Source organism: Aythya ferina, assembly GCF_964211825.1.
Source record: "Aythya ferina genome assembly, chromosome: 23".
NCBI lineage: Eukaryota > Metazoa > Chordata > Aves > Anseriformes > Anatidae > Aythya > Aythya ferina.
This window is the reverse complement of record NC_140321.1, coordinates 5097395-5123491: the sequence shown is the minus strand read 5'-3', so window position 1 is coordinate 5123491 and position 26097 is coordinate 5097395. Positions and strand designations below refer to the sequence as shown.

The 26097-nt window shown below is 49.2% G+C and overlaps 3 protein-coding genes across 9 annotated transcripts in view; 1 reads left to right on the top strand and 2 right to left on the bottom strand.

Moving 5' to 3' along the window:
• Nucleotides 1-875: 875 nt before the first annotated feature.
• DNAJC7 (DnaJ heat shock protein family (Hsp40) member C7) lies at nt 876-20024 on the bottom strand. The gene is made up of 14 exons (XM_084496329.1): nt 19814-20024; nt 9949-10037; nt 9343-9467; nt 9136-9249; nt 8509-8583; nt 7372-7490; nt 6895-7048; nt 5949-6113; nt 4858-4949; nt 3581-3654; nt 3068-3214; nt 2668-2820; nt 2018-2080; nt 876-1158 (listed from the first exon to the last, which is right to left on the bottom strand). The coding sequence occupies exons 1-14, from the start codon at nt 19894-19896 to the stop codon at nt 1121-1123; spliced, it is 1491 nt and encodes a 496-aa protein (XP_084352455.1). The 5' UTR covers nt 19897-20024; the 3' UTR covers nt 876-1120.
• Nucleotides 18951-22923, top strand: NKIRAS2 (NFKB inhibitor interacting Ras like 2). 5 transcript variants are annotated; one of them, XM_084496333.1, is made up of 4 exons: nt 18951-19258; nt 20579-20695; nt 20905-21146; nt 21706-22923. In XM_084496333.1, exons 1-4 carry the CDS (start codon nt 19039-19041, stop codon nt 21943-21945), a joined length of 819 nt encoding a protein of 272 aa, XP_084352459.1. In that variant the 5' UTR covers nt 18951-19038; the 3' UTR covers nt 21946-22923. The 5 variants fall into 5 exon arrangements, with proteins under 5 accessions (XP_084352459.1, XP_084352462.1, XP_084352461.1 ...); XM_084496336.1 differs by having other exon boundaries at nt 19115-19258; nt 20579-20699; XM_084496335.1 differs by lacking the exon at nt 18951-19258 and adding an exon at nt 20261-20359 and having other exon boundaries at nt 20579-20699.
• Nucleotides 21884-26097, bottom strand: part of ZNF385C (zinc finger protein 385C) — a 75528-nt gene continuing 71314 nt past the window's right edge. For all 3 annotated transcript variants that reach the window (XM_084496328.1, XM_084496327.1, XM_084496326.1), the window contains exon 9: nt 21884-25842. In XM_084496328.1, coding sequence (XP_084352454.1) covers nt 25621-25842 — 222 coding nt within the window. In that variant the 3' untranslated portion in view covers nt 21884-25620. The remainder of the gene's footprint in view (nt 25843-26097) is intronic.

The following is a 26097-nucleotide window of genomic DNA, read 5'->3' as shown; positions in this document are numbered from 1 at the left end:
TTCGAGGTGGTGCAGCTGCACGCAGCTCCAGGCTTTAAGCTCATCACTCCAGCACTTGTCCTGACATTGTGCAAGAGAAGCAAGTGACAGACTGTCAGTTCAGGGTTTGACTTTGCATTTTCTTGCTTCTTTGGACTAGTAAATTACTTCTATTTGAAAACTACTTGACTAGTTTAACAGATTTGTACAGTTCTTGTAAACATTATGAGAACACACTGCTGCACGCACACAGTAACCATTTTCAATTAATAACCTGAATATTACGTTGCATTTCTTCAAAGCTAAAAAGAGCTCATCCACGTTACGGATCAGTAACACAAAATCAAACAAAGAGTTTAAACCCAAGAAAATCAAGTTTAGCACAGATATTAAATGTTCAAGTAGATTAATTAAAAAACATACGGTGAAAAAATTCAGCCCAGAGCAAATTCAACATTCCCTTAAAGAGGACAATTCATGGAGTGGAAACACAAAGCCCTTAATTCTAGCTGCATCACAGGGAATTCTCACACAAGCTGCTCTTTTAAATCCAAAGAAGCATTTCTCTCTGATACAAAATTTTTAAGCTCACACATTATCGATTAAGTTAATGCCCAAGTGTACCGTTCTGGTAGAACCATGGCAGAAAAAAAAGAGACATCTTTCAGGTAAAATGCAATTGTATGAAGTTTGATTGAATCTTGGCAACATTTTCAGAAGATTAAGATAACTTACAAGTTACTACAAACCCTAGACATGCTGCCATATCGCACTTTGGAGCCAACCAAAACAAAACAGGAGATTACTTCACCCTCTCACACGGCAAGTTTCCGGGAGGACTTCAGGGAAATCCTCTCTGCTGAGGAGCAGGAACAGTCTGAAAGTACGGGCCAGCATGGAGGGACCAAAAGATTCAAAGCTTTATTTTTTTTAATAAAGTTAACAGTAAAACAAAATTCACAAGCCTTTCCCTCCCCGAGCTGGTTTCCTCTTCACACACAAAAGCACACAAAACAGAGGTCTCCAACCGAGAAAAATGAAACTGCTCTAAGTACAATGAGACATGATGAAGGAAGGAGTCTAAAGTATGTCCGTATTCAAGGCTAAAATAAGCAGATCAGGTATGTGTGTTTGTTTGTTTTTAGCCAAACTGGAAAAAGAAATTTCCAGGCCCAGAAGCTGAAAAAGAAAATGGAAGATATTAGCACTTTCAAAGTTCAAAGGCAACATGGTTAAACACCATTCTGCAGTAGCTGGATGCCAGGCCAGCACTTAACCCAAACAAAACCATTTGGACAAGTGGGAGAGATTTTAGCTATGATTTCCAGCAGCTAAATTCCAACAGGTAAGAGTGGATTACTGGTGATAAAGGGAAAGGAGGCCTGGAGACAAATTTACAAGGATGAAGGTAAATGGGACACAAACCATGCAAGACTTTCCAAAATTCACTTAACAAAAGACATTATGGAACACAAAATTCCCTAAGGGGCACATTGATACTAGGCAAGTGCTGAGACCTTGCTTGGTGCTGTATAAAACCATCTTACTCCACCATGTGTGAAGAAAGCCTGCCCACACTTGAGGTTTGAAGGGACATGAGCAACAGCTCCTTCACTGCCTCCACTCACCTCAAACTGTCTGAAGGCAGAGACCCTCAGGAGGATTGAGTCTTACAAATGTTGAAGGAGAGAGCTGTGTGACACATATGCACAGGACTTTTGACCAAGAACTGCCTTTTGTTTTTGAGCAACAGCAACTGTATCTGAGCTATGGTCAACTACTTATAAGCAGTAAACACCACTCAGAGAGCCCATGCCTACAGGCTACTTGAAAAGGGAACCTTTTGAACACAAAAACTAGAACCAGCCATCAGCTGGGATGCTGTGCAAGGCCTTCCAAGAGCTTGCAGACACTTTTATGTAGAAAAGCCAAATACTATTTTCAAACAGCACAGCAAGCTTGGGGAAACTCGGCCGTCCTGTCAAGCTATTTGTGTACTTACCACTTCCAAAGCTAACAGTAGGACACTTCCACCTACCTTCAAAACTGAAGCCACCTGGCCCACCGAAGAAGGCCTTAAAGATATTATTTGCATCGAAGTCTACAGGGAAGAAAAGGAAGTCGTAAGATGAAGTAAAACAGATGGTTACAGCTTACAGTTTAGAAACTGCTTCTTCATTGAAGGTCCATAAAGCATTTTTTAAATGGACAAAAAGCTGTAAGCAAATAGCTGGCTTTGTCCACTATAATGCAGCAGCAGAGAGCACTGCTATACTGTACTACAGCAGAGTATGGGGCTACTGACTGGCAGAAAACAGGTAAAAGCAACAGCTGTGAGACAATTCCAGTCACAGGAGCAACCTAAGAATTCTGGATAAGCAACATTTTGGACCAAAACCTTTCTGTGATGTGATTTTACATTGCCTACGAAAGACAGAAGCTTCTGTGTAACGATACCTACTATCCAACAGCTCTGTCAAAGATAATCTGGATTATATGGCACCTATTATCTGCAACTTCAAATAGTCATTGCATATCTGCCATTCAAATACTTTTGCAGACCAAGCCAAGCCACTTCACAGGATTATTACAGAGGTCAAGAACTGCCAGGCTGCTTTAGAGGAGAAGGCAGACTAAATGGTCTAATCTTTTTAAAGGCTGCCACTATAGAATACCATAAACACTTACCACCCATGTTCAATCCATCCTCTTCTAGATCTTGTCCACTATCATAGCGGGCCTTCTTCTTGGGATCTGACAGGATGGTAAAGGCTTCACCAACCTCCTTAAATTTCTTCTCCTCTTCTTTCTGTACTTCTGCACTTGCCCCACTGTGTCGGTCTAGTGATATAAAAACAAGCAGGAAAGAAGCTTTGAGTTTCTAGTGTAAATGGAAAATACCACAAATTTCCAGCTGCTACCACAGACTTATTTTAGATTTCTAGCGTCAGAAAACTTGTGTGTCCACGAATTCCCTCTCCTATTTATGCTTGGCTGTAAGTGATGGTTGTGGGGAGAGGGGGGATGTGCATGGGCAGAGGGATGAAAGCAACAAATACATGCTCGAAGACAGCCTGTTTCTGCATACCTGGATGATGCATTAGTGCTCTTTTCCTGTAAGCCTTCTTGATCTCATCTTCAGAGGCATTTTTGTCAACCCCAAGGATTTTATAGTAGTCTTTCCGTTTGCTCTTTTTCAGTTCCACCTGTGCATTCTTTAGAAGTTGCTTGTGTTCTAGAAAAAAGTGCAATGCCAATGGAAAGCAGCTTTAGTGTCAGGCAGTTTTCTGCTTTAAAAAAGGCTGACAGACCAACATGTTGAGGTGACCTGGGCTGAAGTATTCAAGTGCCACAAGGAGCCAACCTCCTTGGATTTATAGCCAGGCAAGCTAATTAAAGTCTAACTACATTTAATACCATTTCCAAATGTAGGTAAACATCCCAGTGCTATTTGTTACACACTGAACCAGAAGGACAAAGCTAACTCTGTCCATTTCATTTCAGGCTACAAGAAAAGACGACTGTTAAGAATAAAAACCATAACTAGATGTTTTTTGAACATGTTACAGAATATACATGTACAGAATGCTCATATGCTTACCTTTTGTTTTTTCTGTCTGATATACTTTTTCATAGTCTCTTACAGCATCTTCATATTGCTCTGTGTCCATGTAACTGTGGAAAGAAACAATGGTTGACAAGGTGTACTTCATGGAAAATATCGAAAAGGGGGTGCAGGTACAAGCTTTCTGGATGGATATGAATTAAGGAAAATATGTGCACTGGGCTTCAGGAAGAGCAATCATTAGAGGGACCCACAAAGGGTGACAGCTACACTGAATAGAAGCCTAAGCACCTGCAGTTTATGGGAAGTTCTGGCACAGGAGCCTGTTCTCTGGGCTCCAAGCTCAGACCGCAGTCTCATTTGGCAGCACAAGTTCTACTTTAAAGATCTGATAATTACTTCATCCAACAGCAGGAACTAATACCAGCCAGTATCATTTCAAGGAAGCTGGTGCAGCTGTACACTAGCAGCCCTGTTTAGAAGCGACCATCCTGGCACCTCAGAGAGGGACATGTCCCTGCCTGTTGGCATTTCAGCCCTGCTCACATCTTACTGTATCACAGCTACTTACTGTAATTTAGCAATTACTGAAATGGAACTTCAGAAAAACACCGAAGGATGCAAATTAAAATGAATGCACAACAAGAAGGCTGCAGTAATGGTTTTGGTTCACCTATAGGCCAGGCAGCTTGGTCACGAACTAGGGAACCATCAGTACTGAGCAAAGGAGCAAATAAATGTGCAGTCAGAACAGAGCTTGATGACTTCTCTGGTTGGTGCCAAGGTACAAGACACACAGACGCAAACATCCTTTGTCCAACTCTCTCAGCCTCACTGTACTACATTGCAGTATTATCTACAGCAGAGATATGTACAGCCTCAGCTGATTTCCCTTATAGTGGAAACAGGCTATGCCATTTCAAAATCCAGAGTGCTGGAAGTATGAAACAGATAAAATCTATTATTCCCAGCAACCTTTCTGAAACAGCTTAGAAGAGACAGGTTCTCTGGGAGAGAACATCATCTTACATTAGTCTTAAAAAAAAAAAAAAAAAAAGGCAAGTCAAGCTTGAGAACAAATCTTGCCTGAACACAGCAACAGATAGACAGACCCAGACCCACGCAGGCAGGACAGACTGCATACTTTCCTGTCTTCTTGGCGCCACAAGGAAGAGAAACAAATTCAGGGACTCTTAAGACAGAATCTTTTATTCATTTAAGCTTCAGATTTGTTACCCTGTCACTCAGTGCTGTAGGGAAGAGGTTCCTACCCACAAACCTGCTCAGCATGTCCATAATAAACATCTACTTACCATTGTGCTCTCCTCAAGTATGCTTTGATATATGTGTCATCCAGTTTTACTGCATTCGTGCAGTCATCTATTGCTTCTTCAAGTTTCCTAAGCTACAAAGTCAGACAGAAGTTAAGTGAATCCCAATCAGAAAAAAATCTGCTAATCAGCATTGTGATTTTAGGCAAGTGGAAGTTGTATAGAATTTCAGAAAAGTCTCACTGGTTTTGTGGATCTACATCTATGACATTTTTTCCCAGTCCCCAAAAGCACAGAGCTTTTCTTCTCTAAGGAAAAACTAGAAACTTTGCTAGTGAAGTGGTACAACTACATGGTGCTGCTCTACAAAATGCACTCGGAAACAAGGGGCTTCCTGAGAATGATCTGAAGAATAAGACGTCCTGGATTGAAATGGAATAAACTTAGAATTATTAAGCAATTGTTTTCAGACACAGCCACATAAAGCATCCATTAAAGCAGCCTCTGATTTATCCCACTTCCTAGGTTTGAAAACAGCCCATCTCTTGACCAAGTATGGGTGTTGAAAAGCCCCACTGATCAAAGAGGGGCATCAACACAGAGACAGCTGAGGAGGAAACATGCCTAGAGGAAAAGCATGATGGAAATCTGAAGCACTGTCAAGCAAATGCTTCGCTGGAGAGTGCATTACCAAAATACAACAGCAACTCCAACAAAGGTGTAAAATTTTAAGTTACGTCAGATTGTTTTAGATCAAAAAATGAAGCAAGACACGATCTACAAAAAGAACCAACAACCCTCATTACCAGGGAGGAAACAAATAAGGATGCCTTTACGCTGATTAAGATAAGGCCACACTACATTCCTCTACTCCCTCCCACTCTGTGGGAGTATTTGCCCAAGTATTTGAGTTTTGTTTCTTCAGGAGTCAACTTCTTTGGCTGTTTGGAACAGATCCAATTGTTGTGCAAGCACAAAAACCTGAAATATTGCCTATAGCACTAAAGGATCCAGCTGCCCCTGGAGCCAGAGAAGCATATGCTTTCCAAAAGAAGTGATGTGGTATTTATAAACTACGTGGTGAGGAATACAACCCGAGATCAAATGCTACCTGCCAGGTGATGATTTCTTACCTTTGAATTAACTGTCCCCCGGTTGCAGTAGAGTTTGGCATTTGTTTTTATGTTATTTGGATCTATTCCTAGTGCTTCTGTATACAGTTCATATGCTAGTTTGTAGTTTCCTTCTTTAAATGCTTTATTCCCGTCTTCTTTCTTTGCTTTAAGTGCTTTGGCATTCTGAAAGAAAATACATCCCGGATAAGGACGGTAGGTCAATGGTTCATGGAATATGAAACACCTTATTTTGCTGGGTAAGGGTCTTCAAACATAATTGTTCTAATTTGGTTTCAGACAACATAGCAGGATACAGAAGTCACAGACTTGCTACAGCAGCTGAAATGAGATGTAAGCATTTTGCTTTTCCCAAAAGAGAAGCATTGAGGAAGAGCCAGTGCCAGTTACAGGCATTCTCTACATGAACAAAGTTTGCCTAATGTTTAAGATGAGAACATGCCAGTGAAATAATTTATGTATTTAAAAACAATAGGAGCAGGACCTCACCTTTTGACAGCTTATACAACTAAATAAATCTTTCAAAACTTGATTAAAGAACTACAACAGTATAGAAAGGAGGGAAGGAACTTCCTGAAAGAAACAGTGTTTAAATACAGTCAGCCTGTAGGCACTAAATTAAATCTGTCTCAGAAGTTGTTGGAACTGATAGACCTAGCTTTATTGCCCCTTGATCAGATACAGAAGCAAAAAAGAATGAAAGGAAAGCAGTCTTCAGAGAATCACAGTATCACAGCCTTCTGAGAAAGAGCTTCCAGCAGCTCACAGTTATACCTAAAGCAGCCCTTTCAGGAAGGACTTGACTCACTATTTGCTACTGGAGATCTGGGGAATGATTATTTTGAGGTACGAAGAAGGGATTGCTTCAGCAGAAGCAAGTGTTTGGTTTAAAGAAAAAAAAAAACGCAGTAATTTTGCAGTCCCGACCTCAATGCTCACAACTTACACGGCAGGCAAGACACGCTTTCTCATGATCAGGAGCCATTCTGAGTGCCTGGACAAAGAACTGCACTGCCTTCTCGATACAGTCCTCATAATAAAGGCAGAGACCACGGACATACAGAGCATCTGCATTTGTAGAGTCCATTCGTAAGATGTCACTGTAAAAAACAAACATGGTAAAAAAGTCACCCTATTGCAGTTTTCTTCTGATCTCCAAAGCATTGCTCCTCTGCTGAGATATTTAATTATTTTATCAAGTCTGTGGCAGGGTTCTTAGCTGAGCCTAAGCACAGTTTCCCAGTACAATTAACTGAACTCAGGCAAATTTCCCCATCACCATTTGCATTAAGGGATTTTATTATTATTATTATTTTTTTTTTTTTTTTAATATATATCCCCCATCCATTTCAGGTGGTGAAATATTAGTAGACAGGACATACCACCAGCTGTTACACAAGTTGTAGGCTTTAAAGATGCTCACCTTGCTACAGACTGTGCTTCTGGATAGCGACCCAGTAGTGCTAAACATTCGGCCTTGAGGATTTTGAATCGGTGACAAGCAGGAGCAAACTCCAACGCACGATCCATGCAAAATACAACCTGATGTGAGAAAAACATGAATGTGAACAAAGCAAAGATCCAAAGGCTTAGTTTGAAGGATTGCCCCATTGCCACACTTGAGATTCCATATTTGTCTTGGAACAGGAAAATAAGTGTGCAGACAACTCTTCTGCTGGATATATGTACTTCATTAAAAGTCTTCCTTATGAGCATTTTTGGTTTTGTAAGGGCTTTGTGTTTAAAGGTCTGTGGCCCCTGCTGTGTTACTACACCATAGCACTATACAGAGGATTCGAGGAACACCTGTGCAAGTTCCATCCATTTAACCCTTCTGAAACTGTGGGCCCCAAAGAAGCAGCCAAGGAAGACAATTCTGCCCCTGTTTTCTGCATCAGAAAGACATGTGGGAGGGACAGAAATTCAATAGATTGAGACAGTTTGGACTGGACAGAACACAAAAAAGTACAGTGCAAGGCCTGATCTTACACTGGTCTGACTGCAATGGGCAGGGTGATCTAATAGGTCTTTTCCATCTCTGCCTCTCTGGTGGGGACATCTGCATGAGAACAGGGTCATTGTTCCACCAAGGTTCATCTGCCTTCCCGGCCCGTGACATCACGAGGGCCCGCTGTGGGAAGCACTGTGCTCCAGACTGAGAAGCCAAAGGCTTCTGGGTGAGGAAGAGCAAGAGCAGCTCCAGAAACAAAGATCACATTTCATGTAAGCCTTCCCAGTGAAGCGAGACAGCAGAATTAAATTATTAAATGCAGTTACTGACAAAACCTGTATCAAATACTTCATGGTTCCACTCACCCTACAAAGCCTGAACCAGTCACCCTTTTTGCTTTTCGTTTGTTCAGGGCTATGAGACCATGAGCTCTGCCATTTTCACAGATACTACAGTTCATGGCCCTCCTTCAGTAGCTGAAGTATGTTGTACAGCACCTCCCATCAGGACGCAGCTAGTACTGAGCAGGGGGATTAGACGTACATCTGGCCGAACTGGCCAGGTATGATATTTTCTTAATGCTACAGGAAACAATCAAGTCAATCTTACCTTTCTGAAATCCCGTTTCTCAAAATCCACTTCAGCTATTTTTTCATATTCTAGCACGGTACTGGCATTCTTCAGCTGAAAGACAGCAGAACACAGTAAGCCTTGCAGGACAGTCACTGCCCTGTAACGCCACCAAGCACACAAGTGACCAATCCCTAAAGTGTTGTCGGAGCAAAAACTACCATGAAACAAGAATGCAGATCACAAGAATACTTTTGCCAGCATTAAAATCAGTACAAAATCATGGGACCCAACTGGTAGCCCAAGAAAACGTACACTTGTGAATGAGACACAAAAGAGGCGGCAGCCTTCTACAAGCTGCTTCATCCATTTCCATGCTCTCTTCTCACCATTCTTCCCTTAGTATGCTGGGGAAAGACTGGTTTTCTCTTTTCTTAGCAGAAAAGCATGGAGGCTATCATCCACAGAAGTAAACTATGCAACCTGTCGGTTTACTGGGAAACAGAGACTTCGATACCACCTCATTTTTTCATTACATCACCCAATCGTTACTAACCATGCCCGTGATTCCACCCTGCAAATCAGAAGCAAAAGACCTGCCAGTTCAATCCATTTCCTTTGACAGCCCCATCCCCCAGGAGTATTTCAGCTTTCAGAACCTCTTACCTCTTGCTGTGCCTGAGTATTCTTATGATCCAGTTCTAAAACTCGTTGAAAGCAGCGGCTGGCAGCCATGGCATTCCCTAAGGAAAGATGGCACTTCCCTTCCCGTAGATGGCCCTGAGAAGACAATTAAAAGGGAGTTGCAAGAGCTGTAATAGGAGGAAACAAGGGCATTCAGACGTGTACCAAATATGAATTTTTCCCACGTACCCGTACAAAGCTATCATCCAATCTGACAGACTGCTGAGCATCTCCCAGTGCTTCTCGGAATCTCCCCAACATCATGAGGGTGGCAGCTCTGTTACCGTAATAACTGGCATTGTTGGGACAGGTATCTGGAGAAAATGTAAGAGCACTGAGTGTAATGTAAGCAGCAAACTCAAAAGTCATTGTTGGATTCAAAATCCTTCCCACTTCATGACACCTGAGTGGCCTACGATGGTGCATGAGGGCTTAGAATTGCAAATCAAACTATTGCTCCTCAACTAGACACAGGATTTAACTCATACAGAGCAAAAGTTTGTGGCGTTTGGCCTGGCAGCACTGATAACCCTGCACTGGGACAGAAAGCTGGATTGTTTCTTGCTAAAAATATCTAGGGTAAAGGACAAGCAAAAAAAATCTGCAAATGACCCACATGAGCACTAACTTGCATTATCAATCTGGTGAAGTTTTGCAAGGCAATTAAAGCCAGCAAAAAGCTTCCATCCAGCATGTGCTGTTAGAAACCCTGCTGGTGTATTTGGAAATCAATAACCAGCTTTGACTTTTAGACACTATTCAGCAAAGATCATCATCATCACCAACTGCTCTCACCTATGGCTTTTGTGTAGTAGTTGTACGCTTCGTTGTAATCTTTCTTGGCGTAGTATGCGTTTCCTTGTTCCTTGAATGATTCTGCTTCTCTGAAAGGAAGTAAAACACAAGGGACAGAGCATCAGAACACATTCTGACCAAAACAAAATGATCCCCAAGCAATCTTGTTACAGCTCTTCAGCATTCCAAACACTTGTAGCTGGTTGCTGTGAGATTTACTCTGTATGCACTGCTCATGAGAAAAGAGCAAACCACATCCTTCTGGCTCTCAGATAGTTCAGCACTTGACTAGGGCCGTGAACAGGGACACGACCAACTCAGCCGAGCATTACAGATGTGCAATAGCAGTCCAACCACACCTTTGGACAACCTTCCTTCAGTCGCCTCTAGAGCTGAGCAAAAATTCAGGTGGATGTGGTTAACCAAGTAGCCTACTTGCCTAAGCGATGCATAACCTTAGTAGTCATCAAAGTCAAAAAACTGAGCGTTACCTTTCAGAAGTAGCCCCATATTGAGAAGCAGGGCCAAGAACAATTTCTACATTCAAAAGACAGCTAAATAGAGGAGAAATACGGGCACAAGTCTCAAGGAGAAGCTTGGCACTGCCTTGGCAACAGGTCCAGAAATAGTCCTCACACTCAAGAGCAAGCATTTGCAGAGATAGGACATTTAGAAACACACAACATATGGTTTAAAGCCGCATCCCTTAAACTCTTGAAAGCACAGTTTCCCCTAATGGAAATTAAACCCTTCCCTATCTTCTACCTTCATTTTAGATCAGCAGTCTGAGAGAGAACTCGTACCATGGTGTTGTGACGTTTAATTCAGTTTTCACTGAATCAAATTCAGTGATTTAATTCACTCGCTTCCCTCCTAGACTAATGTGTCAACACGACGAGACCGGCTCAAAAGCGGCATCGCCATCTCCAAGACGCAGCAGTCGCTGCTCGTGCCGTGCCTTTGAGCCTCCACTGCTGTAGCCAGAGCAACAGGCACTGTTTGTCCGCTGCCTGGAGCACTTGTACAAACAGAACTCTGTCCCCAAACATCAGGGCTAGGACTAGCTCAGGCTCCCTGCTCAGTGCCCTACCAGGGACGCAGCCGGCACATCTACGAGCCCCAGCAACCAGCGGCGAGCAGCCCAGCCAAAGTCATCCGCACGGGGCAATGCACAGATCACGAGAAGTACAGTTGAAGCTGACCATCGCAGGTCATCCTACTCCTCTTTGACGGACTGCCAGCTGATCTGAATATAGCCTTTGCTGAAGTGATGAAGCAGAGGCCAAGGAAACTAAAATAGCCGGGTGCACGGAGCGGAGTTGCGCTTGCGGGCTCAACCACGGGCGGCTTCCAGGCTGTGCCGAAATGCTTCAGCGTTTTCTTGAGGGAAGGATCCAGAAGAGAAGGTGTCTCTTTGCACCACTTATTGCGGCAAAGCTATTTACAGGGAAATCCAGGGTAAACAAATCCAAGCCAAACCAGAGAACACGGGGACAGAGCGAGGAGTCGCAGGGCTTTTTATACACAACTACTTTCATCCGATTCCAGAGCAAGCGCTGGCGCATCAACTGCTTGAGAGCAATTCTGATGCCTGAGGAGCTTTATTTTGGTATCTGGCACTACAACTCTAACAGCCAAAGGCCCAAATCAGAGCAAGTCTCCAGCCTATCAGGTGCTATAAACACGGAGATAATCTTTCCCTTTAAAATTCTAGGATTATCTGTCACACATGGTATAATGTAAGCGATGCAGGTCTTCGTTTCTGTGCCACCTTTACAAAATTCAAAATGAGATGCAGCTTCAGGCAAGTTTCAGGACAGGGCTTTGCCCAGGGGAAGCAAAGACTCATTGTTGATAAATCTTATCCTTAGGAAACCTAACAGGACAGAAGCCGACTGTCTTCACAGAAGGCTGTAGCTGCAAAGCATTCGGTGGAAAAGCAGCGGGGGGCTTACTGTGCACTGATGCCATCCCATTTCTCTGCGCTATCGTGAGCAGCCTCTATCAGTGCAAAAAATAAAGATGGAAAGGAAGGCTGCATTTTAACAAGCTGCCAAAATCAAAGACCTGAGGGTGCTGAGCAGGTCTGATAAGAGTCCACCACCGCTTTGCATTTCTATTTTGGAAGCACCTAGAGATCGGAGCGTCACGTGGGAGCTGCAGTTATCTGCTGGGAGCTGCGCTCCCTGCGAAGCTGCCAACCCAGTCTCCTCTCCAAAAGGGGGAAACGCTGCCACGGCCCCGCAGCGACCGCAGGGCACGGCTCGGAGAGGCAGCGCGGCACCAGCAACGCTCAGCGAGCCTACTAGGGAGAGAACAAAGGGAATTGTGTTGCAACAAGTTCACATGTTTTTAACCTCATTGAGGCTTGCCATTGGCCATTCCCACACAACCGCCTCATGCAAAGGGTTGTTTTCACAGAAACAGCACAGTTTTGCCAGCTGGCAGAACAATAGACACAGGGAGCTGCCACTCCGAGGGCCTGGGGGGCCAAAGCTCTGGTACGTGATGTCGGCTTTCGTTTTTAAGTTTCACTCTCAATTACACTCCCGGCACGGGCCAGACGCACCCCTCCGGTAACTCTGTTGATGTCAAACAACGGAAACGCAACGTAATCACGCTGGCATGTTTCAGTGCAGTAGGATGAGGAAGGAAGAGGGTGCCAAAGAAACGGGTCGGCACAGGGTTCGGCGGATCCTCTTGCCACGGCTCCTGAGGTCAGCAGCACGGCGCTGCACGAAGGCTGGTAGGTGATGTGCTCCTTCGTCCGGATGGAGAAGTGGCATCCCTCCTGCTCCCCTGCGGGCTGCTCTCAAGGTCTAGAAGCCATTATGGGCTTGCTGCATGGATGTGTTTCCTAATCGGTGAGGCTCATGCTTTGTATGATCAAAAATGGGTCCAAAAAAACCTTTTTTATTGACTGTTACACATCAAGCACTTCAAAATGCAGTGGAAGAAAATAATCAGCAATTCTGCTCTACCCTGGCAGTGAGAAGTTTAACCAAAAGTCTTTGTTTCTGTACTTATAAACGGGAAAGGAAATCACAGATCCCGTTTACATACCTTCACTCAGAAGCTCCTCGTTGTATGGTCTGAAGAGAAGGATGAAGGGTATTAATGGCAGAGCTCATCTCTCTGAGCCTCTGCGGTAACCTGCTTAGCCGACCAGCCCCTGATTCATAAGTCTTTCAGCAATTTTACCTGTCATGTCAGAAGGAAGCACTGCCTAAGAGCTGGAGGGCTGGCTGCCAGAACACCCCGTCTGCCAACAAACTGCTGGGAAGAGTTGGGAAAATGGGAGAAAGAAAACAGATGCACAGCAAAACCAACTCTCACAAAGCACCAGCATTATGAAATGCTGGAGAAAACATGAGAATACAATACTCACTTCTACTCTTTTTTTTTGGTCTGTTTCCCTTTTATGCCTTTATTTTAGCACAGATTGATAGACCAACAAGTCACAACACCTCAGCTACCTGTGGCAGAAAGGAAACATGCAAATATTTCTATTGCTCACATAGCTTAAAGCTTAATGATGAAAAAAGATGATGAGAGGAGAAAAAAAAATTCCTCCGCAGCACAAAGGCAAAGCCAGTTGCTAGAAATGCAGAGCTTGTGGTCTGAGATCCTAGACACAGAAGAGAAGCATCTCGCCCCAGTTGTGCTCCACTGACATAGAAAGCACACAGAAAACAGTTCTTGTTTACCACTTGCCATAACAAGAAAAAATGCAGATCTCCTGATATCACTGGTAATTGTTCCAATCCAAACAGATGCTGCAGCCTGAATGAGATCATTCTGCATCTCGCACTGATGTAGGCTGCATTCCCCACTTGCTACTTTTGAAACTGAAGAAGAATCGTGCTTTGCTAAAAATACGCCCCAGGCTGAATGGGTTGCTTTGTTCGGGGTGGGTCGTGTCTTCTCAGGGCCTCTCCACATCGAACGCCAAAGACAGGGAAGAGCCACCCCGAGGACCTCGGGAAGAAGCTGGTCTTTCATTGCTTGCGTGCACCAAGGGCTCACAGGGAGAGAACTGTGTGTTGTAACTCTCCCCCCGTGAAACAGTCAATTTTTTTTTTTTTTCCCCTTTTGTAACATTTGTCCGATTCTTCCCCCGTCACCCTGGAAGACCTGCCGTCGAGGCAGGCAGCAGCCACCCATCCCTCACGCTCCTCTGGTGCACCCAGAGGGCAGAGGGTGCCACCACCACCCTCCTGCCCCTCGCCACGCCGGCGCTCGCTGCCTGCCTGGTGGGAGAAGGAGCCGTCACAAGGCTCCCTCTATATTCCCCCTGCCCTCTGCTGAAAGCTCAGCCCCTGCTCGTTCGCAGAACAGCCGAGCTATGAGAAGCAGCCAGCCCGCGCAGCAGCGACACAATCCCACGTTTGCCTAACAACTTCTGCCTCCTCCTCAGAGCTCGCACACGCGGCCCCCACGCGAATGCCGATTGCGGCTTCCACCCCTCCTACTCCAGCTCAGAGGGAAGAACACGCAGACCTACCTTGCAAGGCACCTCGTTTTCCTAAACCACCGGGATCTGAAGAGGAAGCACCTCCCAGGTGTTAGCATAGACCCCGCTCCTACACTAATATAGGGGTACACTCACTCAAAGCCACGCCATCCAGCTAAAAATTCCCCATTTCAGCAGGCAGCACGCTCGGTACCTCTCAGCTCTCACAACCATTACTTCATCTCCTGCCTCCATTACAGAAGAGACACCAAAAAAAAAAAACACAAAGTAGGATTTAAGGAACACTATGAAATCCTATTAGAAAACTCAAGTATCTCAGGGTCACCGGGGCATTGTCCAAAACCAAGAAACCCAAAGAAATCCCAATTTTAACCGGGCCAGCTTCTGCCCCATGGACAGCCATGAGGTGCCTTGAGCCTGGCAAATCTGTCAGGCCTCAATTTCCATGGGGATGCCCCAAACCAAAAGGAACACACCTGCCTTTGCCAAGCCATCCTTGCAGAGACTTCTTCCTTAATAGCACACGGTGCCTCTATCCCGCAGTTTCCTTGTTGAAATCCAGACGAGATTCTCAGCTGTCAGATATTACTCAGCTGCTTGGGTAAAATAAGTTTGGTGATCTCAATACAGTTCACAGCAGGCAGATGTCTAGAGCTTAAAATTAGCTGTCGTATTTGCCACTGGACATATTATACTCTCCCCTCCCTTCTCTCAGGGCTCCAAAGGGAAGCTAAACACTAAGTGAGCCATGGAGATGTTCAGACAATAAATACCTCTCCGTGGGCTTTTCCAGGTTAGGTTTTCACTTTGCAGCTGGGGATTTTGAGTGAAGGGAATGTCTAATCTCATTAGTAGTGTTGGTGTTTTCTCTCTGGTGCGTGAAGGAAGATTGCAGGGGCAAAAACAGGCCCCCGAATGCAAAACAAAAAAATCACCTATAACATATCCTGTGATCATCTCCCGGGGCTGGACAAGTCTCACGCTGACCCTATTGCAGCAGAGACCAGAAGGGATATAGAGCAGAACAGCAAACCAGGCAGCGCATTTCCCTGCACATCAGCACCCCCCATTGAGCAAGGAGTGGGTTTACTACCAGCTGCGACGGATCAATGGGAATGAAGACGTTGACTCACGGCGTGTCCCAAACCAGGGAAATCTCGAGTCTGCGTGTGCTAATACCTGGGGAGAACTTGAGTCTGCGTGTAATAACCCTGTATGGATCCTGTAAAGGCTCACCAACTGAAACACAAAATAGAAAGAGCTGCCTTGGGGCCTTATATCTTCCCACAAGAGTGGCCATGAGCAAAATCATTAATAATCAATCCAAAGAGAGTACAAAAAAAGCCATGCTGTCCTCTACGCACGCCCCAGAACGTTCCCAATACCCGAGGACAAACTCGGATGAGGAAGACCGAAAGCCACAAGCACTAAAATATGCCACAAGCAGAGAGCAGGAGCGAAGAAATGAGCCAGTCCTCGCCCCGCAGCTGCGAGTGAAAACAGCCAGATGAGTCCTGAACTTTAATTACGCGGTTATGTAATGCACCTTGCGAGCAGAGCTCGGTATTAACCTACTTCATACTAATGGCTCAATCATTTCTGGCAGGGTCACACCAAAGCCTTCCTGGAAACCCACAGAAGGGTCTAGAACCAGCTAGAGATCGCTCTCTTCCACAAAGGCCTGAGTGAAGGAAGCCAGCCAGCTGTAAGAATTACACGGGAAGACGACCGCATCTACAGCATCATTCACCCAAAAAAAGGCTGTCTTGAGATAAAGAAAGGCTTGAATTGCTAGCACTGAGCATCTTCTTCAGGCTGTACGCAGCATCTACCTAATTCAAATACTCTGCAAATGTATGGGAGCCTAAGCATCGATGCAAGGAGCCTCTGCTGTTCCTCATATTATCCTAAGATCATAATTAGGCATTAGTAAAATAGGCTGGATTTACAGCCTGGGAAAGTCGAGTGCCCATTTGCAAGCAGAACAGGAATACTGGAACAGACTATTCCATCGCTGAGGCTGATCCACAAACAGAGCCCCTCCAGCCAATTCATCCCCCAAAAGTCCTGGCAGCACTCCCTGTAAAAGCACTCAAGTAAAGGCATTATTCACCAGGAGCCCGAGCAGGACGCAACCCATTTCACGTAAAATAGCAGCGGAAAGATTCGTGCTTATCATCTACACCTGACAACCTCCGGGCAACATCTGTTGGACTCACCAGTGACCCACATTTAGCCGAGGTCTGAAACCTTTTTTGACTTCTGCACCATTTACTTTGTGTGGCAAATTTCACGTTCATTGTTGTATTAAGGTTAACTATGCTTTCCTGCTGAGGCATCAACATATCTGAAGACTGCAGCAAAAGCACTGTAAAAGCAGCGGTCTGCACAGATCATTTCACAATATTTTCCAAATGGTTTGAGATACCTCTTTTTAAGAGGCTTCTGCATCCTCCAACGCTGAAGAAAGAGGAGAAAGATCCAGTCTTAAACACGGGCATCGGACAGAACCTCGAGCTGCCAGGAAGATGACAAGGAAATTCTCCCTGGCAAAACCCCAGCAACCCCCAGCTCTCAGATCCCAAGCTCTCAGATCAGCTGGGCCAAGGGAAAAGCAGCTCCCAGGGGTTAGAAACCTTTACAATTTAGAAAGAAAAGCGACTTTGGGGGGATGGACCAGCCCCTGACTGCACAACTCGGGCCCTGCCCACCAGCTGCTGCCCTGCAGAGGCAGTAAGAGCACCACTATCTAGCAGATAAAATTAATACGGTTACATCAACCCTCTTGTATAAGGACCCTCATAACTTGTGCGGCCGCAAACAATAATTATCCTGTGACCACACTCTATTCCTGTCCCTTAAACAACTTGTGAGTGAGCCATTCAGCGTGTTTACAGCTGTTTCAGTGCATTACAATCATTCTGAAATACTCCCTGCTTTTGCCAATTTCATTATCTTAATTAAGCCACAGAGAACAGAATCACGCATTCAGACAAGGGTTAGTCCTTTAAGCAAAGTATCCGTACCGTGTCACACTGTAATTCCTAAAGAGAAGTACAGAACACAGAAACCCTGGATGCTAACTTACAGCAAGTAGGGGTTTTCATTTATTTTTGCCGTTTTCTGATAGAATCTAGCACAGTCACATCATAAAGGCTGTATTATACCAGGTTCAAGAGTATGTTTGCGTGTGCCCGTGCAGCCCTTACAGAGCTCAAAGTGCTTTACAAACGTTAGGCACCTAATTAAGCCTCCAATTACTCTCCCTAATACAGCAACTATCACCCTAATTTACATTAGATCAATCGAAACAGAAGTTAAGCAACTTATGTAAGCCTGGAAGGGTCGCACAGTCAAGAGACTAACGCACAGGAGATTCCTGACCTCAAGAAAATCTGCTCTGACTGTTTAAAGCCTAAACTTTCCAACCAAATAAAAAGAGAGTAACTGCCTATAGAACGTCATCTACTCACACCTGGTTTTATGTCATTAAAAGAGAAATGATATCCCAGAACGACAAGAGAGGAAACACTGTGATAGCACCTCCAGAAGCACAGAGGGACTGCATGGTAATAACCACGGAGGGTGGTACTGGCCTTACCATGCCAAGACAACCCAAGATGACCTAGCCTGGCCCTGTTCTTCACTGCTGAAACTTCCCTTCAAGGCAGGACGAGGACCAAACGCTCATCTCCACGACCACACTTCTGCAATGAAAGTCAGGGAGGAGGAAGGAAGGGTGGTGTTAGAGGTCACCGTAAGCTGACAGTGCCTTCAGCATGACTGTTCCATTTGGATGTTTTTACCATTTCAAACATCACGTTTAATTAGCCTGGAGGAACAAATCTCACACAATCAGGGCTTTCCCAACTTTACGGGCCGTGCAATTTGTCGGTATCCTATGCACAACGCACGGGTGCCTCTTCAGCAAGATTTAATTGAACTCCTCAGAATGACATCACCAGGAAGCTCGCTCCCTCCCCGTGCTGCTCCCCAAGCCTTCAATTTCTGACAGTAAATAAGCAGCGCAAAACACCTCGGGCCATCAATACTATTTTTGAAGATTGTATTCCTCAGAGGCCACTTTCAGTTTTGTTTCTCCTTCTGATTTTATCAGCTGCATAATTTTCTGGAACAATTGCCTCACCTTCCACAGAAGGAGCTCTCTCCTTCCCAGCTCCCCGGGAGATAACAGACTGCCAGCTTTAAATGCTGCAGAACCAGCAGAGTTTCCTAGACATTGGACTTTTCCCATTTCATTGCCTGCAGTGCCTGCAACACAGCTGCTGGCAGGAACGAGATTGCTCGCTCTTGAGATGAAAATGTGCAGCCAGAAGACAGGCCGCGATTCCTATACCTGCCCCAGCCGACACCACTCCCCTGGGCACGCTGAACCAGACCGCTTCAGAAATAAACCAGCTACTGGAACTTTTAATAGTCACTTGGAGGGCCTCTTTAATCACGTTAACGTTTTCAGAGCATGACGCTGGCCTACAACTGACTTTTTCCCCCCCCCTTTCCATTATGTCCAGCAAAACAGGACAGCGTAAGAACTGCTTTAACTACCACGTAAAGATTTCAAATGTTTACAGGCCAAGGAAGTCAGGTACAACACAATGCTAAGACAACAAACACAGAAGAAGCAAAGAATGCTCAAACCTAAGGGTTTGAGGCCGCCCCTTCCACGGTTGAATCATTTCTTCCTCATCCTAGCGAAAGCTTTCTTTAGGAAATTAACCGGCGTGGCCTCAAGACAGAAAGGATGTTATCGGTATCGCAAGACACTCGAGCTGCAGTTGACTGAAGACAGGAGGACTGAAGGCTTCGCTCCAGGAGGTGCGGAGAGAGAAAAAGGCTGGTGGGGACGGGAATCCTGGTGGGGACGGGAATCCTGGTGGGGACGGAGGCCCTAGGAACTCGCACAGGACACGCAGCCGAGAGCTGCCGAGCTAACCCAGCACCTAGCAGCCAGCACAGCCCCTTGCTGCAGGTGCCACAGCTCCGGGCCCAGCGGCCACCACCTCAGAGCCCCGGCTCCGAGCCCCTGCCCCCGGCTGTGCCCTGTGTGGGACCGGGCAGGGGGGCGGGTGAAGGCAGCACCCCACTGCCCTGCTCAGCACCCGGGCTGCCCCCCGAGCACCTTGCTCAGCACCAGCCCGGGGGCCAGCCAGGAGAAGCCCTACACAGAGCCTGCACCCCCCCCTTCCTCATCTTCCTCTTCCTCATCTTCCTCCTCCTCCTCCTCTTCCTCTCGCCCCACACCCACGGAGCCCCGCACACCCCCCCCCCCCTCCCCCGTTTCCCAGAGGAAGACCCGCGGCCTTCCTCGCCATCCTGAGGAGGATGGAGGAGGAGGAGGAGGAGGATGGGGCCGGAGGGCAGCGGCCGTACCTCCTCGCCTCCTCCTCCTCGCTCTCGGGCTCGCCGGCTCCCTCGGGCGCCGCCATGATCACGTCGCACTCCGCCGCCGCCATCTTACCGCCAGGCCGGGCTGAGGAGGAGGAGGAGGAGGAGGAGGAGGAGGAGGGGAGAGAGAGAGGAGGGGGGGAGGACGGGGATGGGGACGGGAGGGGAAGGGGAGGACGGAGCCGGGCGCCGAGCCGGAACGGGCGGAGCTGGAGGCAGCCGGGGGGGGCAACGGCGGCGCCGCCGCCGCGAGGCTGAACGGGGCTGGGCTGGGAGAGAAGGGGGAATGGGGAGTGGGGGGGAACCCGGGGTGGGATGGAACCGGGGGTCTGGTGGTCGTGGAGGGAGGAGGGGGGCTCAGGATCGCTGGTCCGTGCCCCGCCGCCGCTGTTTGCTCGCTGCGGGGCTCCGCAGGGCGCGGGCTGGCCGCGGAGGGCGCTGTGGGCTGGGCTGGGCTGGGCTGGGCTGAGCTGAACCGAGCCGGGCTTGGCTCGGGGTGGCCGCGCCTCTTCCGCCGCTGCCGCCGCGCAGGTGAAGCCCCGGAGGGGCCCCGGCTGTGGGCTCGCAGGGCTGGCACCGTCCCGGTTGTGCTCCCTCAACACCACCCTCACCCCCGGGGCTGCCACTTTGGGGGGTAAAAGGGGTTGGAAATTAGCGCTGAGGCCGGGTCTCGGCCGGGGAGAGTGTCCCCCCCCCCCCCCCTTCCTCCCCTCCTGAGGCGTCGCCCGCGGTTGTTTTGTGGTTTTTCAGGGGGCTCCGGAGCGGAGCTGAGGCGGCATGGGGAAGAGCTGCAAGGTGGTGGTGTGCGGCCAGGCCTCCGTGGGGAAAACGGCCATCCTGGAGCAGCTGCTGTACGGCAACCATGTGGTGGGTGAGTGGCAGCAAGGGGCTGAAGGGGGGAAGGCCCTGACTGGGTTTGGGGTGTGGGGCAGCCCGCTGCTGCTGCCACGACCCCCAAAAACCCAGCACCAGGGCGGAAAAAAGGAGCAGCGTCCACCCCAGATCACCCATCAGGACAATTCTGTAGGCTGTGTCGTGTCCAGGGTCCCCAGGTCACCCTGGCCACCTCTTGGCAGGTTCTGAGATGATCGAGACCCAGGAGGACATTTATGTGGGCTCCATCGAGACGGACCGCGGGGTGCGCGAGCAGGTGCGCTTCTACGACACGCGGGGCCTGCGGGACGGCATGGAGCTGCCCAAGCATTGCTTCTCCTGCACAGACGGCTACGTGCTGGTCTACAGCACCGACAGCAAGGAGTCCTTCAAGCGCGTGGAGCTCCTCAAGAAGGAGATTGACAAATCCAAAGATAAGAAGGAGGTGAGCACCCGCGATCTCCCCAGGGGAAAGGGGTTGCGGAGTGGGGTCTGCTCCCTTGTTCTGTGGTTCTTGCCCAGAAAAGACTCCTTTCCCCTGGCTTGTCACAAGGTGGTGATAGGGAGTCCTGTTCTGTAAGACCCGCGGTCGTAACTGGCTGCTGTGCTGGGATGCTTTCAGGGGAGAGCTTTTGCTCTGTCACTGTGATTGTTCCAAAGCCAACGGGCAGGAGGGCTCTGTGCCGGAGCAAGTTTGTGGATCTCTTGCTGATGGCTGGGGACAGGGGTCAGCTGCTTTGTTTATTTCACAAGGAGAATCAGTCTCAAGGGCGTTTACAGAGATCTCTCTTGGCCTTCTAGACTGGGCACTTCTGCTAGCTGCTGCAGCGCTATGCCTACAATCGCTCAGTGGGGCTGGTTTGACACATAGACCCTAACAGAAGGGACATTAGCTGAAGGACATGGCCTGGCACTAAGGGTGCTGCCAAGCAGAGCCAGGCAGCACTATTCAACTCCGCATTTGTTACCTACAGGGATTCTTCTCACCCTTTTTTGTTGAACAGGTCACCATCGTGGTTTTGGGCAATAAGTGTGACCTGCAGGAGCAGCGCCGGGTAGACCATGACGCAGCCCAGCACTGGGCCAAGGGTGAGAAGGTGAAGCTGTGGGAGGTGTCTGTGGCTGACCGGCGTACGCTGATCGAGCCGTTCATCTACCTGGCCAGTAAGATGACACAGCCACAGAGCAAGTCTGCTTTTCCCCTGAGTCGCAAGAACAAGGGCGGCGGGTCTGTGGATGGCTGAGACTCGTCTTTCCCTTCCCTTCTCTCAGCACCTCCTCTCCCTCACCTCTCTCCTTCCCTTGCACGTACCTCCTGCTCAACCTGTGTGGTGTCGTGGAGCCTGCAGGAAGCCTCGTGGCACGAGGAACAGGCATCCCAGGGCTGGGGATGGTCTTTGAGGAGGAGAGAGGTGACCCATCTCCCTGCACTGAGACAAGTGCTCCTTTCACTGCCCAGGCCCTGCCAGTGTTTGAGGTGCTACAGGAAAGCCAGGATTCACTAAGTGACACTCCTCTGCTCCCAGGGCACAGGCTGGCACCTGTGGGCTGCGTGCTGCCCGAGGGGAGATGCAGCACAAGGCTGGCCAGCAGGTTGAGATCAGCTCTGCACCTGAATGCAGGCAGGCCAGAGGAAATGATTGCCCCTTTCAAGAGCAGCTCTGTCTTGTATTTACTGATACTACATAAGAAGAGCCCCTTTGTCCTCTCCCAGCTAGCTTTGTGGTGCTACAGCTTTGTCTCAGATCACCCCTTAACCTGGCCGGGCCCTCTGCTCCTCGATGTGTGGTGTAGTTAGTCCTTGGTCAAGAGGAGCCTCCTGTCCCAGCGAATGCAGTGCAGAGCAGGATGCTGTTCCTGAGGCAGGGTCAGACCTTGGCCCCGTGTCTTTTGGTGCTCACATTTTAAAACTGCAGCCCTCTTACTGAGCGTGGACTCAGTCCTGACCTGCGAGGTGCTGGGACTGCGCTTAACCTGCACACCCAGATGCTTTAGGGCTGTGGCAGCTCTCACTGCCCGTCAGTCACAGCGTTGCCTCTCCTCTCAGAACCACCACAAGACAAAGGGAAGGTGGCCCAGTCCTGCCCAGCAACATGTTTCCCTTGGCTAGTCTGGATTTAGATTAAAAAAAAAAATAATGATGAGAAAGCCCTGGCTTGTTTATACTTGTTCCTTTTATTTACTGAGTAACACAATAAAGCAATGAGATTCAATTATCAAAATATTTTCCTTTTTTTTTTTTTTCCCCAACAGTTATAGTACATCAAAAAATATACAGTGAACATTACAGGAGGGGTACTGGCCAAGTCCCTAGAGTCTGTTTATTCAATTATTATTTTTTTTTTTGAATCAAACTGTTCACATCACTCCAAGGTTATGTACAGAGGGGCACGCGTTATCGAGCGCTATGGACTATGCCCTACTACCTAGTACAGCATATGCTAAGTCAAAGGCAGTAAATGCTTTGGATAGCACAGGAGCAGGGAGGGATCTGTGGAGGTTGGAGGGGATGCGACAGAGGGAGCATGTTCTTATGCAGCTTGTTGCAGTATTATTGTTATTTAGAAGGAATGGCTTTCAAGGGTTAAAGTGCCAAGTGTAGGAGTGTATCAGGACTCCACTGGTGGAGGGGGGTGACAGGAGCAGCCGCTGCTGGCTCCAGCACAGGCTTTTTTAGAACAAAATGCAGGGGAACAACCCCACGGGGTGCCCAGCAGCTCCTGCAGGCTGGAGCGTGGCCGCAGCTGCCTGCTCCCCGTGCTCCCGAGGCTGGTGTGCGTGCAGGAAGGGAGGCGCTGCCCTTGGCTGCAGAGGAGGCCTGGAGGAGAGCACAGTGAGATGGGTAGGGGCTGGCTGGAGCTGGGGTGGCCACAGGCTTCGTGGCACCGAGATGCTGTTGGAACCACGTCCCTCCTGCCCCAGCTCCTGTCCTGGGGGACGTGGGGTCAGCTGTTGGTCCAGGACACGCGTGGGCTGTGGGACAGTGTCCCTGTCCCTGTCAGATCCACTGCTGGGAGCTTTCTGCCCTCAGCTTCTCTCCCAGCCAGGTCTCCCCCCACACCCAAGAACTCACGTCTGCCCCTGTCTTCCCATACACAATCTCCCTTCCCCTCTCCAGGTGTCCTCTTTTCCCTGGGGTGGAAGGAGATGCCCTGAGCAGATAAATCCATTCCCAGAGGCTCCTTTGCACTTCTGGCCTCTGTGGCAGGAGCACAGCAGTGGTGCTGCGGGGCAGTGCTGCTCGTGGTGGGAGCAGACGTGTCCTCCAGACGCAGGAGCGTGGCTCTGTGCCACCGGGACCCGGCGGCTGCTCCCTCCTTGCAGCAGTTCCCAAAGCTCCTGTCTGTGGAAGCAGAAGTGTTTCAGCCCCAGGAGTTTCCTGGCAGCAGGTTCCTGTTCAACCTCATCCAAGGCCTCGTCCTGAGCATTGGTGGAGCACACCGGGCAAAAATACTCCCGAAATCCACGTTGCTTATGGCCAAGGTGTCAGATAGGTGTGCTTGTGCGTGTGGATTCCCAGGTGTGCCAACCACCAGCCTCTTCCCCAAGGCTGGGCGAGCACACGGGCCTCATCCCGGGACGCAGCAGAGGTCTCTGAAGCAGCACCCAGGCTCGGGGCCGGGAAGAGATGCCGGAGGAGCCGTCTGCACAGAGCTAAGTGTTGCTTTGTTTTCTTCCTGCTCCAAACAACACTCCCGGCTGTACAGACAGCGTGAGCACCAAAGTAAAAACGCAGACAGCAAAGCACAACGAGCGAGCTGCTCCCACGGGATTGCATAGATCGGGGTGGGTTGTCACTCCAGCGTAAGGTTCGTTTGGGTTGCAACTTTTCCTGCAAGTTTTCTATTTACAGCAGCGCGCCGGGAAGCCGGGGCGCTGCGGGTACAGTTTTCGGAGCAGGTCCTCGCTGGGCCTTCTGAGCACAGTGAAAAGAGAGCATCCGAGGGAGAGCCCCACGCGCAAGCTGGCGGTGCCTGCTCCTTCATCCCTGATTGTCTGGGCTGCCGGGGACGCCTTCATTTTGGGGAGTCGTCAGAAACTCCTTGGAAGCTCCTAATGGGGACGGGGCTGGACGGCGAACGACGGTGTTACCTTTCACCGGAGAACCAAAAAAAGTGCTTTGGGGACATTCACGCAGCCTCACAGCATCTCCCCTGAGGTAGGGGCAGGGTTGTCCCCCCCGGGGGTGGGACGGAGGCAAACAGCTGGTGCTGAGCAGGCTGGACGGGGCTCGGGGCCGTTCTCCAAGCTCGGGGTCACCTCCTTCCCACCTCGGGGAGCGCAAAGCGGCTGGCTCAGCTCTCTGCTCCTCACGGGGCTGGAGCAGAGCCCGTGTCCGACCGTGTGCCCAAATTCTGTGCTTCTTGGGTTGCCTGGGCGAAAGGCGATGTGCTTTCAGAGGGAGGGGGAGCAAGCCCTGGGCTTCGCCTATTGCTCTCTGAGTAAAGTTGCGATCGCTGTGGCCAGCGCCCACCACGGCGGGGGCTCTTTGGTGTGGGACTGACGGGGCTGGCAGGGACTGACAGGACAGAGGGGTGCTCCGTACCCCCTCCCGGACCAGCCAGCTCCTCTCCTCCCAGTCTGCTAACTGGGAGGTGAAACAAGAAACCCAGCAGGGTCCTGGTGGCTCTGGCACCGTCCTTTCACCTGCATCACCCAGCCCTTGGGGTGAGGGGGGACCCTGCTGAGCACGGGGCTGGCGTGGGCAGGGGGAGCAGCGGGGCCCCGGGGGGCTGGCCGGACTCTGCCGGGGCATCTCGCTCTACCAGGAGCCAACTCGAAGCAAAAAGGAGGAGAAGCCTGGGTCGACGTCTACTACTACGGTTTCCCATCAGCCAGAAGAAGAGCGGCCTGGCCGGGCACGCTGCCCCGCGCAGCCCCCGTGGCGCAGCCGACGGACCCTGGGCGGCCGAGGGGCTCTAGTAGGGAGCGAAGACGATGGGGCCCGGCGTGGTGCGGACGTGGGCCGGCGGCGTTCGGAACAGGGCTGGTCCGAGGAGAGGGGCTTGGAAGAGGGTGGTGGCAGCGGCTGGTCTCAAGGCGAGGGGGCCAGGCACGGCGCACACGGCCGTGGTGAGCGGGCTGGGGAGGAAGCGGGTCGCCAGCGTTTTGGTGAGGTGCTTCTGCAGAGCCAGCTTGGACTGCAGGGAGGGAGAAGGAGAGAGGGTGAGGCCGCGTGCAGGATGGGACAAGCACCCCTGCATCAGTAAATGCAGCCCCCAGCCCGCTGGTTTTTGGGCTGCCAACTCCCCACCGAGCTCGACCGCGAGGCTCAAGTCTCTGCAAATGAACCTTCGGGCTCGGTTTAGCTGAACCACGCCACCCCTGCCCACCCCAAGCATCCAAACCCCACAACTGTCCCCTCCAGAAATTGTGAGACAGGTGGAAGAACCCCC

Coding starts and splice junctions, on each gene's coding strand:
- NKIRAS2 (XM_084496333.1), top strand. CDS start 19,039: ATGCTAAGACAACAAACACAGAAGAAGCAAAGAATGCTCAAACCTAAG. Junction 20,696..20,904: donor TGCTGTACGGCAACCATGTG/GTGGGTGAGTGG, acceptor ACCTCTTGGCAG/GTTCTGAGATGATCGAGACC. Junction 21,147..21,705: donor AATCCAAAGATAAGAAGGAG/GTGAGCACCCGC, acceptor TTTGTTGAACAG/GTCACCATCGTGGTTTTGGG.
- DNAJC7 (XM_084496329.1), bottom strand. CDS start 19,896: ATGGCGGCGGCGGAGTGCGACGTGATCATGGCGGCGCCCGAGGGAGCC. Junction 4,950..5,948: donor GGGGGACAGTTAATTCAAAG/GTAAGAAATCAT, acceptor CTGACTTTGTAG/CTTAGGAAACTTGAAGAAGC. Junction 2,081..2,667: donor GGATGGATTGAACATGGGTG/GTAAGTGTTTAT, acceptor TCTTCCCTGTAG/ACTTCGATGCAAATAATATC.